This window comes from Mus musculus, chromosome 5, assembly GCF_000001635.26.
Source record: "Mus musculus strain C57BL/6J chromosome 5, GRCm38.p6 C57BL/6J".
Classification (NCBI taxonomy): domain Eukaryota; kingdom Metazoa; phylum Chordata; class Mammalia; order Rodentia; family Muridae; genus Mus; species Mus musculus.
Genome location: NC_000071.6, coordinates 72116901 through 72129998, shown reverse-complemented (window position 1 = coordinate 72129998; position 13098 = coordinate 72116901). Strand labels below are relative to the sequence as shown.

The window sequence follows — 13098 nt, the reverse complement described above, 5'->3', positions numbered from 1 at the left end:
AAGATAACAAGAAGTACCTTCTCCTTCCAGCAGCAATCTCTTTAAAAATCGACATAAAGAAAACTGTCATTTATCGTTTATTTCTATTTATCTCACCATCTCACTCTCTCTAGCTCTATCTTTCTAACTCTCTCTGTCTCTATCTATCTATCTATCTATCTATCTATCTATCTATCTATCTATCTATCTATCATCTATCTATCTATCTATCTATCTATCTATCTATCTATCTATCTATCATCTACCTATCTGGTAGACTTTAGAGCAAACACAGGATTACTAGAGGAGAAGAACATATGCCTCAGAACTGATTGTATGATTCCGGAACATTCTACAGATTTGGGATCAAGTTCAGCTTAGTTTCCAGCCTGAAACATGTTCTCCAGAATTCAGACTTGACAGCTCCCCAACTGCACAAGATAATCCTTAAAATAAACCCTGTTAGAAGTTGCTGGTTCTGTTTTTTTTTTCCTGGAAAATCCTGACTGATGAAAATGGGTATGCACAAAAATTCTGAGGGTGACTCTAAAATGACAGGGATCCAGGAACCAGCAAGATGACAGCCACGTCTCCCTCAAGAGAAACATGAAACAAATGAGGCAACATACTTCTATCTTGGCTCACCCTCCATATTATTCTTTCTCTCTGCCTTCATCACTCCCTCTACCCACCCCCTTGTAAAAAAATATGTTAGCACTTGCTGAGTTTAACCATTCTGGATATTCTCAATATACAAACATAGCAGAATTCATTCCAGTGTAATTGAAATAAAATACAATCTTGTTGGCAGTGACAGTTTTAAAGCCTTCTTGAGGTACACCTTCAGGCTCAATTCGTGCTACAAGCAGTATGTAATTTCCTTCTTGCTGGCCAATTCAAAAAGATTCATATATACTAAATGATTCTGAACTACCAAGCAGGGAATAAGTAAGGTGACGCTGCCTGTGGAATTAGCCACCTCCGTGTCCTTGAGAAGCCCACAGTCTGTTTGATGAAGCAGTCTCATGTGAATAGTGGTCTCTGTGCATTGCCACAGATAGCCTGGAGGGCCACAGCTTCTGTGCACTTCCCATGTCTGTCACATCTGATCCTTTGGCCTGGACTTTCCTTTCTGGGGTCTGGGTTTGGGGCTGTGGGCAGCTTTGTTCATGGATTTTACATTTCCTTGTGTGTTCTGGAAACTACTAACAGAAACACACTTTACTATCACGTTGAGAAAGGGCAGATGGTTAAGCACAAACCTACATACATGCAAACAAATATACATGTTCTAAATATACTTTAAAATATATTAAATATATTAATATATAAATATGTAATTATATTAACTATAATAATAAATGGAAACAATGATGGAAATAAAATGAGGTTACTGGCAATTTTCTCAAACATTGCTCAGGGAGAAAATATTATTTTGAGTTCCTTTAAACATTTCTTTCTCTTCCTCTGTATTAACAAGTGCAAATGGCTCTACTTAAACGTGTCTAGATTCTGAGCATCTCCCTACACAATGGCCCATAGCTCCATAACTGATCTTCCTGTTATCTAGGAATGTTGCCCTTCAGTTCTTTTTCTATGCCCAGCAGCCAGAGTGATTCTATAGGATGCCAAACAGATGATTTCTTCTCTGCTCAAGCCTTTCTTAGCTATTTCCCAAAGGCATAGAATGAAATCTAAGATTTGTATCCTAGTCCCTAAATACCACGTATGCGATCACCTTTCTCGATGCTATTTCCCTTGAGAATTCTGCTCAAAGCAGAATCTGGGTGTGTTCACGAGAAAGAGAGGGAGGGTCTTGCTCTATAGCCCTACTGGCTTCAAAATTGGAATTCTTCTGACTCAGCCCTGCCACCACTGAGCTGGGAATCCGTCTGTGGACCATGGTGCCTGGCTCTGGTTTTTTTTCCACTCCCTTTTTTGAATGCTCAGGGATTTTTTTTACCTGCCACTATATTCTCCTGCAGTGCTCTTCAGATGCTTACCAGGCCAGGTTCTTGTTACCTTTTCTGTAAGGCTTCCCCATCCCTTCTCTGCACATCCTCCAATGATCTCAAAAGGACATTAGCTCAGGTAGGCAGATGCCAGTGACAGGATATCATCGCTTGTACGTCTTTCCGGTCCTTTTAGAACTGAATCTTAGGTAACCTACAGGAATAACTCAGTTAAAGTTTACAGAAAGGAGGGCCCTAAACTCAAGCTTTCTCCTCTCTCTCTGAGCTCTGTTTTAGTTTCAATGGCCAACCAAGACAGGAGTGTGTGTGTGTGTGTGTGTGTGTGTGTGTGTGTGAGCATGTGTATTAACTGTGAAAATTGTTAAAAAAAAATCTGAATCACTTTTATTTCATCCTTTGTTAACATCCTCCCAGCCTGCACTTTTTCCCACACATCACAAGGATTTTAATTTGTTGTGGTGATGTCTGTTGGTATAGTCTTTCTGATTCCACCTAACTTTCCTCTGGTATAGCCACTCTGGCATTCCATTGTGCATATGGCTTCAGTGGGGCCTGATGGCATCCTTTAGGCTCCATAGATGTGTGTTGCTAAGACCTGAGTATTTGGTGTTTTCTGTTTTATTCATTAAAAAGACCAAATTCCGCATGACAATGTGACTGAAGTCGGTTAAATACAAATAGGCTGAAACCCAGGGCTTATTTTGGTTGTTATTATTAAGTTTGGCATTAGAAAGAAAGTACTTATGGCTGGGCTGGGATTATAGATCTTGACATGATAAAGGTAGAGCTTTTGGGGTTACAGTGAGAGAAATATCTACTGAAAATAACGCCAATTTAAAGGAAATTGGAACTAAGAGATGAAGTGGGAGGGTACCTACATGTTCACGGATCAAAATAGTGAATCAAGCTAGGTTTAGATAAAAGCATGAAGTTTAATGTTCATGAGGAAACATCACAGGCTTGTCAGTGGGAACTGCAGAGTTCAAGCTGCTAAATCAGAACAATCGGTTTCATCAAAGATAGGATCCATGTTCCAGCCACCTCGAAGGGAGATGCTGAGCAGCACTGAGGTCCAGGATCCAAGGCCAGCAGTATGTTCCCGACTTAAGCATGAGCTGCGGACCTCTGAAATACTCATCTTTTCATGCTTCATGCTTTCTGGAATTCAGTACAGTGCACAGCTTACTGCACATGCAGAAAATTGACTGGCAGTGTTTGGATGATTTCCCACAAAGAACAGAAATGTGGGAGGAGAGGCTGCACCACAGAACTTACATCTAATTACAGTGAGAAAAGTTCTCTATCCTAACCTTTGGAGTTGCAACTTCAATTTGCTATGAATCTTCCATAGATTCTCACAGTGTTCTTCATGATTTACAATGGCTTTCTGTAGTCTCTGGTCACAGACCACCCCTGCATTTATTCCATCCATTTTATTTATTTGCACACAGCAGGCATAGTGGCCAGTATATACAACTAAAAAAAGTTCTGGGTTAGTATTAAAGTATCCCCGAGGAAGCTTGCTTAAAGTCTTGTTTTGCTGTGAAATCTGTCTTTCAAAGCTCTAAATACCATCCCCAGCTTCAAATGGTGCCCAAGGGGTTCATGAATCTACAGTCGTTATCACCTTGGAGATTGAAACTCTCATAATGTCTGGATTCAGCAGCTGTACTTATATAAAAAAATGCTTCCGTGCAGCTGGTGGAAGTATAAATCAATACAGGGCCTGAACTTTCGAGGTGTCCGTTTGGCTGTTCCTTGACCTAACTGGCCAGCTGAGGCCATCAAAAGTAATGTGCAATAATAATGAACAATGTCACTCCACACTCCAGGACACCAAGACAAATCCTTGAGCCTTTTCAAATGAAAAGTCTAGGAGACTAGACACATATCAATTATGTTTGACTTTTTACGAGCATCTCATAGGGAAGAATAAGATTACTCAGCTAGAATATTAAGGGGAAATATAATAATTTCTATAAATTTGAATTTAATCACAGGGTAGCCGTTTTCAAAAATAGCAAAGTTGACATTATTTAACTTCCGGAGACGATATGCTGAGCAGATAAAGCTTCTTATTGGACACATTACCGCCCTGAGCCCCTAGCTCACGAGATGAGGTCAGGACTGATCGAATCCATGCATTTGCAGGATCATTTTAAGTTGCATGAGATGGTGGACACTGTGTGTTGGAGAGTTTTCTGCCAACTTGACACAAGCTAAAGTCATTTAAGAGGAGAAAAACTTCAACTTAAGAAATGCCTCCATAGAAGCCTGTAGGGTACTTTCTTAATTGGTCATCAGTGGGGAGTTGCCAGCCCATTGCTGGTGGTGGGCATGCGGGCCAGGTTCTATAAAAAAGCAGGGGGAGCAAGCCAGGGGGAAAAGCCAGTAAAAGGCTCTTGTCCTTGGCCTCTGCATCAGCTCCTGCCTCCAGTTTCCTGGCCTGCTTAAGTTCTTCTTCTTACTTCCTTGGATGATGAATACTGCTGTTTAGGTTAAGAATCCCTTTCCTTCCCAAGTTACTTTAGATCATAAGGTTTCATCACTGCAATAGTAACCCTAATTAGGACACCGTTCAACTATTATTCTATCTACATATGAAGAAGTCAGTAAAATCTTAGCTCTAATAACCTTCGAAGGTTATTCTCAACAGTATATGGCATGATGATTTAGAACGAATACTGGCACTTCACATAACATGTTTAATAAAATCGTTTTTTAAATCAGAGAGTTCACTGCCTAATATGAAAGAGGCACTGATTTCATTCCCTATCAACACACACACACACACACACACACACACACACACACACACACATCAAATGAGAAAAAAAAGGAACAGTAAGACAGCATTGGTGAGAAGTCACTGTCTCCTTTTCTCATGAAGATGTGAGAATTTATAAACCATAATGACATGTCATTCAATAATTTGAATGAACTCTAAAATCTTTCATGGAAAAGGTCTCTCTGATATTCATTCATTCCCCTAAGGCATAGTTATTTCAATTCCATCCCATCGTAGCCACTGAGGAAAGAATAGTAAACACACTAGACAAAGGCCCCGTTGCCTCTCGTTGTAAATTACTGTCTAATAAGAGATAACTGCTAAGGAACATCTACACGGACACATGCTATCACGGCAGTCCCACAGCAGAAGTGTGGGATTCCATGGGCGCAGTGAACAGAGGAAGTAAGTACAAGCAGAACTGTGGTTCCAATTCAGGCATCTGCAAAGGGCAATGAGCTTAGTAAGATGCTGAGTGATGGGCCTGGAACTAATCCCTTCTCCTGCACAGGCTGTAATAGTAGCCCATCAAATGACTTGTTCAAGCCCGTGACTTACATCCATTCTATTTCATGGTTTCAATTGGGACAGGTAAGCTGAAATCAGCCCCTTTCTCTCCAGTTTGCTTTTGGTCATGGTGTTTTATCACAGCAATAGAAACCCTGACTGAAGTAGGTTTTTCTTTTTCTTTCTTTCCTTTCCTTTCCTTTTCTTTTCTTTTCTTTTTTTTTTTTTTTTGAGACAGGACAGGGTTTCTCTGTGTAGCCCTTGCTGTCCTGGAACTCACTTTGTAGACCAGGCTGGCCTCGAACTCAGAAATCTGCCGGCCTCTGCCTCCCGAGTGCTGGGATTAAAGGCATGCACCACCACACCGGTATGAATGTACTATACCTTATCTAATCTCTCTTTTATTTCAGAATATTTCGGTTGCTTTCATTTCTAGATTGGTACTTCTGCTTCCTGCAGACTTTAAAATATATTAATTATAGCTATTCTATAGTGCTTATTCTTAAGGTCAACATTGGAAAGTCTTAAAGCTACATTGCTCTTGGTTGTGATACCATTTTCTGTTTCTGCTCAGGTATATTAATATTTTACTATGGACCAGATATTTGGAATGACATATTATAGAGACTCTGGGATGTTTTATCATCCCTGGAGAATTTTGTCTTTTGATTTTTTAGGAACTTTAATCACTAACATATTACCCAGAGTAGGGGGAAACTTGGTTTTATTGTATTGTAATCCTTATTCTTATGACAAAAACTTTATTCCTAAATTAGGATTATTTTGGGAATTTAATGGAAAACTTAATACATTTCCTATATGAATGGGTTAGAAATAAACTCTAATTCCAGGTGCTGAGTTCCACACTGTGGAAACCAGGTGAAACCTGATTTTCTTTTTTTGTTGTTGTTGTTGTTTGTTGTTTTGTGTTTTTTTCCTGTGAGTCTTTAGCCATATTTCCTCTTGTGACTGCCTTAGCAAATTTTTCTGTTGCTGTAAAGAACTTAAGAAAGCAATAAGTCTCTGAGATATAAGCTTGCAGTCCTGTTTCACTTACAGTTGAGAACTAGGACTCCCTCTCTTAACTAACTGCTTTTTTTTAAAAAAAATGCAATTCAGGAAAGGGGCTAACGTTTGAAATGTAAATAAAGAAAATATCTAATTAAAAAAATGCAATCCAGGACCTAAATCCAGAGAATGGTGCTATACTCTGTAGGACAAGTCTTCCGATAACCTAACCTCAGTCAACCTGAGATAACCCCTCATAGGCACATCAAGGGCTAAACCAAACTAGATCTATCCTCCCAAGCACATTTGGAGCCTTGTGTCTTAGATGAGTCTACATCCTGACAAGCTAACACTCAGTATGAACCACCAAATGACTATCTTGGCTTCTCGGCCTCTTTTCTGGATGTTCAAAGCAGGTTTATACACAGAGTTTGAGTATCGGCTACTGTACTTTTTTTTTGAAACTTCAGGTACCCTGGATATATCAGCATCTCTGCTTTGACTCATCCAGCCAACAAAACTGCAATTTCCTGCTGAAGTGCTGCTGGGGAAAGCTGTGTGCCTCACACCCTGTGGTTCTCAAAGTACAATTCACTCTTCCTTGGAAGGCCAGGGCTTTCCTGTCATTTGCTTGTTTTCGGTCACTAAAATCTTTAAGCAGAATTAAAAAAAATTGCCAGGTTTTATAAATCCAATCTATAAGAGAGCTACAAACTACTTTATAATTTAAAACATTTTGTATTTTAATTTTGACAGCACACCTCCCGCGCCCTCCCCCCCCCATGCTGAGAGAAGTGTTTATAAATTCCACATCCAACTGTTTTTGTGGTTGAGTCTGAGCTTGTGGCTTAACCACACATGAATATCCTCAGTTCTGCTGAGGGCAGTCAGCTAACTCTCCCCTTGGTTTACAGAGCAGAGCTCAATGTTTTTCCACTTGTGATTTTGCAAACAACTTAGAATCAATCTTAATGGACTTGAGGCTAAGCTCATCCATGCGCACACACTATGGTTGAGGTCTGGGCTGTGTGTATCCCCCAGGTTTTCATGTGTTGGAAACTGCATTCCCAGTGTGGGAGTGCTGGGAAGTAGATCTTCAAGAGTCATAGCTTAGTGAGAGGTGGTTAGCTAATGGAATGCGCCGTCCTAGGAAGGGGCTCAGAGAGTCCCACATTTCTGTCTGCATTTCTGCTTTGTGACATAATCGCTTTGGCCTACATATAACTTACCAACATCCATAGTGGGCAAAGTCAGTAGCATGCTGTTCAGACTTGCAGCCTACAAAACTGTGTGCTAAACAAACTCCTTTTCTTTATAAGATCAGCTTGCTTCAGCTATTTTGTTACAATCATGTAAACTAATACATATGCTATTAATTTATATAGTTTTCAGTCTAATTTCTTTAGTCAAATATTCTCAGATCTATAAACTGAGGCCTTAATAAGAACAAATAATGGTTTATAAACATGTGTTCCTGTTAAAAATATTCCCGGGCACCCCATCATTGACAAAGATAATAGGGACGGGATTAGCAATATACAATGCCTTACTTGGACTTTGTTCATCTCCAGTCTGTTCTTTTCATTGGCACTCTGGTCTTGTTTGCTCGCTCCCTTTTTCTGAGGGCCTTTTCCGAAGAAAATGTAATTGACAAAAGCATATTCCAGTAGAGCCAGGAACACAAACACAAAACAGCCCATGAGATAGATGTCAATCGCTTTGACGTAAGGGATCTTCGGCAAAGTCTCCCTGAGGTGAGTGCTGATGGTGGTCATGGTCAGCACCGTAGTGATTCCTGTGGACAGAAAGCGGAAGCTAAGCTGAGGGCACCTTGGTGTAGCTGTGTTTTCCAAAGCCAAGAAGATAAATGCTGCCCCTTTATGTTGTACTGCCACAGTGCAGTACAATTGATGGCAGGACCATGAGCAACCACTGGTGGACCAAAGCTCACCCATTTCTAAAGACAAGATGACAGGCTTTCTCTGTTACTAAGACATGACATAGAATGCACAGAGAATGGAGTGCTGATGATGCTCTAAAAATAAGCACATATATATGCTAATATATGCTTCATCTATAACAATATTTATCTATATCATTTATATCTATATCTATATCTTTGAAGAAAAAGGCTGTGAAAAGGCAGAACAAACTCCCACAAGGTCAATGGTGAGGACCAACTTGGAAATCTATTGTCTGATCTTCACACACATACACACACACACACACACACACACACACACACACACACACTCACACACACACAGAGACAGAGAGAGACAGAGAGAGACAGAGAGAGACAGAGAGAGACAGAAAGAGAGACAGAGAGAGTGACAGAGAGAGTGACAGAGAGAGTGACAGAGAGAGAGAGAGAAAGGCTAAAAGTTTATAAAGTTCCTGGGATCCAACTGCCTACTCTCTCTCACTGTGCTGTGCAGTCACATCCCTTCATTTCACAGTCATTTCCCTCTGGAATCTGTCTTTGTGACCCTGATCTCCACAGCAGTCACTGCTAGACTCAAAGCCAGTGACCAGTTTGGGGTTACTGACTTAATCTCATGCATCTATATTAAACCTCAACTCAGAGTTTCATTTTATAGTTTCTGGTCACTTGTCATCCATGTATGGCATGGCCAAAAGAAGAGATATGTAAGACACTTTGTGATGATTTGCATTAAATATTCTCTACATACAACATGATCTATGTTGCATTGCATTGGCTGTTTGAAATATTACCTTGGTCTTATTGTTTCTAGAACCTGTAACAAATTCATTTCCTTGTGCCAGAAAAAGGGTTATTAATAAATCAGCCTGTTATTTGATAAAGAAAGTTAATACCTACAAACTCAGTGCTGGTTATATTTCATCTGCTCTGCCTAATCTAAACAGTGTTAATAGTATAATGCTTGTGTGACAGTGTACTGAGTGGAATGCATTGATAATGGTAATGATGGAATAATGATCAGGGAAAAAAGAAATACAAAGAGGAGTTAGATTTAGTGTAGATAGCTTGTATTGAGACTCCTAAGCTCAGTGTTCTATATTTGTACAGTTTACTGAATATGGTAGGGAAATTTGGATAGAGACAAGCTTTGGAGCTGAGTATGATGGTGCAGGTCTGTAATCCATGAGTTGGAAAACAAAGACAGGAGGATCAGGAGTTCAAGACCAGCCTTGGATACATGTCAAGTTTGAGAGTGACCTGTGTAACATGAGACCCTGTCTCAAAAAACCAAAACCAACCAACCAACAAAATAAAACTCTGAGATTAGTCATCTTTATGTAGGTTACCCAGCTATAGGTCAAAAACCCAGCAAGATATTTATCTATAGCATTTAAAATAAACCACAAGATTTGATGGTAATATCTGAAATAAGATGAGCGTTATTGGTGGAAATTGTGAAAGGAGGAGAAAACAATGGTGTGGAGGAAATAAAAGAAGGGGAAAAGGCCCCAAACATCTGGCAAGTGAGGACTCGAGATCGTAGACTCCCTGATCATCAGCAGTACCAGTAATAGGCAAGATGCAACTTTTTTCCGTTTCCACCCATTTACCTGCAATTTTCAGGATTTATTTATTTTTTATAGTTGAATTATGTTACATTGTGCATATGTACCATAGTCTGTCACCATCATCATCATCATCATCATCATCATCAACAACAACAACAACAACAATAAACAAAGTCAGAAGGGAAAAGGGGTTACAGGTTCCTGGGAAGAGTTGGGGGGAAGTAGTGAGGTGATATGATCAAAATTCTTCGTACACATGCAAGACATTTTCAAAGAATAAGTAAAAATATTATTTAAAAAAGCAAAATAGGTTCAGGTCAGTGATTAATTCAAGTGTACTGGATTGATAAGAACTCCCTTAGAGGTGATTTTACTTATTTGAATAAACCTTTAAAGTTCATCTAGAACATAGTACTAGATAATATGATTTACAGAAATAACTATTCTATTTATTTAGTCACTAAATTGACGCTTTTAGTTTTTTATTTTAAATTAGAAAATAGTAAATAAATGTTTTAAAAACTATTTATGCTAAAAATATCTTAGTCCTATATTTTAAAGATCAAAATATCATTATATGCCAGGTATCTTTCATCTATATTTGGTTTCTTAAAAATTATATGCTTGTCTGTCTCTATACCAGTACCATGCAGTTTTTATCACAATTGCCCTGTAGTAAAGCTTTAGGTCAGGCATGGTGATTCCACCAGAGGTTCTTTTATCCTTGAGAAGAGTTTTTGCTATCCTAGGTTTTTTGTTATTCCAGATGAATTTGCAAATTGCTCCTTCTAATTCGTTGAAGAATTGAGTTGGAATTTTGATGGGGATTGCATTGAATCTGTAGATTGCTTTTGGCAAGATAGCCATTTTTACAATGTTGATCCTGCCAATCCATGAGCATGGGAGATCTTTCCATCTTCTGAGATCTTCTTTAATTTCTTTCTTCAGAGACTTGAAGTTTTTATCATACAGATCTTTTACTTCCTTAGTTAGAGTCACGCCGAGATATTTTATATTATTTGTGACTATTGAGAAGGGTGTTGTTTCCCTAATTTCTTTCTCAGCCTGTTTATTCTTTGTGTAGAGAAAGGCCATTGACTTGTTTGAGTTAATTTTATATCCAGCTACTTCACCAAAGCTGTTTATCAGGTTTAGGAGTTCTCTGGTGGAATTTTTAGGGTCACTTATATATACTATCATATCATCTGCAAAAAGTGATATTTTGACTTCCTCTTTTCCAATTTGTATCCCCTTGATCTCCTTTTGTTGTCGAATTGCTCTGGCTAATACTTCAAGTACTATGTTGAAAAGGTAGGGAGAAAGTGGGCAACCTTGTCTAGTCCCTGATTTTAGTGGGATTGCTTCCAGCTTCTCTCCATTTACTTTGATATTGGCTACTGGTTTGCTGTAGATTGCTTTTATTATGTTTAGGTATGGGCCTTGAATTCCTGATCTTTCCAAAACTTTTATCATGAATGGGTGTTGGATCTTGTCAAATGCTTTTTCTGCATCTAACGAGATGATCATGTGGTTTTTGTCTTTGAGTTTGTTTATATAATGGATTACATTGATGGATTTTCGTATATTAAACCATCCCTGCATCCCTGGAATAAAACCTACTTGGTCAGGATGGATGATTTCTTTAATGTGTTCTTGGATTCGGTTAGCGAGAATTTTATTAAGGATTTTTGCATCGATATTCATTAGAGAAATTGGTCTGAAGTTCTCTATCTTTGTTGGATCTTTCTGTGGTTTAGGTATCAGAGTAATAGTGGCTTCATAAAATGAGTTGGGTAGAGTACCTTCTACTTCTTTTTTTTTTTTTTTTTTTTTTTTCATTTCTATTCTTTTTTTTTTTTTTAATTTTTCTTTTTTTCTTTTTTTTTTCCCATTTTTTATTAGGTATTTAACTCATTTACATTTCCAATGCTATACCAAAAGTCCCCCATATCCACCCACCCCCACTCCCCTGCCCACCCACTCCCCCTTTTTGGCCCTGGTATTCCCCTGTACTGGGGCATATAAAGTTTGCAAGTCCAATGGGCCTCTCTTTCCAGTGATGGCCGACTAGGCCATCTTTTGATATATATGCAGCTAGAGTCAAGAGCTCCGGGGTACTGGTTAGCTCATAATGTTGTTCCACCTATAGGGTTGCAGATCCCTTTAGCTCCTTGGCTACTTTCTCTAGCTCCTCCATTGGGAGCCCTATGATCCATCCATTTGCTGACTGTGAGCATCCACTTCTGTGTTTGCTGGGCCCCGGCATAGTCTCACAAGAGACAGCTACATCTGCGTCCTTTCAGCATAATCTTGCTAGTGTATGCAATGGTGTCAGCGTTTGGATGCTGATTATGGGGTGGATCCCTGGCTATGGCAGTCTCTACATGGTCCATCCTTTCATCTCAGCTCCAAACTCCGTCTCTGTAACTCCTTCCATGGGTGTTTTGTTCCCAAATCTAAGGAGGGGCATAGTGTCCACACTTCAGTCTTCATTCTCCTTGAGTTTCATGTGTTTAGCAAATTATATCTTATATCTTGGGTATCCTAGGTTTGGGGCTAATATCCACTTATCAGTGAATACATATTGTGTGAGTTTCTTTGTGAATGTGTTACCTCACTCAGGATGATGCCCTCCAGGTCCATCCATTTGGCTAGGAATTTCATAAATTCATTCTTTTTAATAGCTGAGTAGTACTCCATTGTGTAGATGTACCACATTTTCTGTATCCATTCCTCTGTTGAGGGGCATCTAGGTTCTTTCCAGCTTCTGGCTATTATAAATAAGGCTGCTATGAACATAGTGGAGCATGTGTCCTTCTTACCTGTTGGGGCATCTTCTGGATATATGCCCAGGAGAGGTATTGCTGGATCCTCCGGTAGTACTATGTCCAGTTTTCTGAGGAACCGCCAGACTGATTTCCAGAGTGGTTGTACAAGCCTGCACTCCCACCAACAATGGAGGAGTGTTCCTCTTTCTCCACATCCTCGCCAGCATCTGCTGTCACCTGAATTTTTGATCTTAGCCATTCTGACTGGTGTGAGGTGGAATCTCAGGGTTGTTTTGATTTGCATTTCCCTGATGATTAAGGATGTTGAACATTTTTTCAAGTGCTTCTCTGCCATTCGGTATTCCTCAGGTGAGAATTCTTTGTTCAGTTCTGAGCCCCATTTTTTAATGGGGTTATTTGATTTTCTGAAGTCCACCTTCTTGAGTTCTTTATATATGTTGGATATTAGTCCCCTATCTGATTTAGGATAGGTAAAGATCCTTTCCCAATCTGTTGGTGGTCTTTTTGTCTTATTGACGGTGTCTTTTGCCTTGCAGAAACT

The 13098-nt window shown here is 39.4% G+C and overlaps 1 protein-coding gene across 2 annotated transcripts in view; it reads right to left on the bottom strand.

The window, feature by feature from the left end:
- Gabrb1 (gamma-aminobutyric acid (GABA) A receptor, subunit beta 1) overlaps nucleotides 1-13098 on the bottom strand; it is a 491652-nt gene that overhangs the window by 19574 nt on the left and 458980 nt on the right. For both annotated transcript variants that reach the window (NM_001370968.1, NM_008069.5), the window contains one exon: nucleotides 7806-8050. In NM_001370968.1, coding sequence (NP_001357897.1) covers nucleotides 7806-8050 — 245 coding nt within the window. The remainder of the gene's footprint in view (nucleotides 1-7805; nucleotides 8051-13098) is intronic.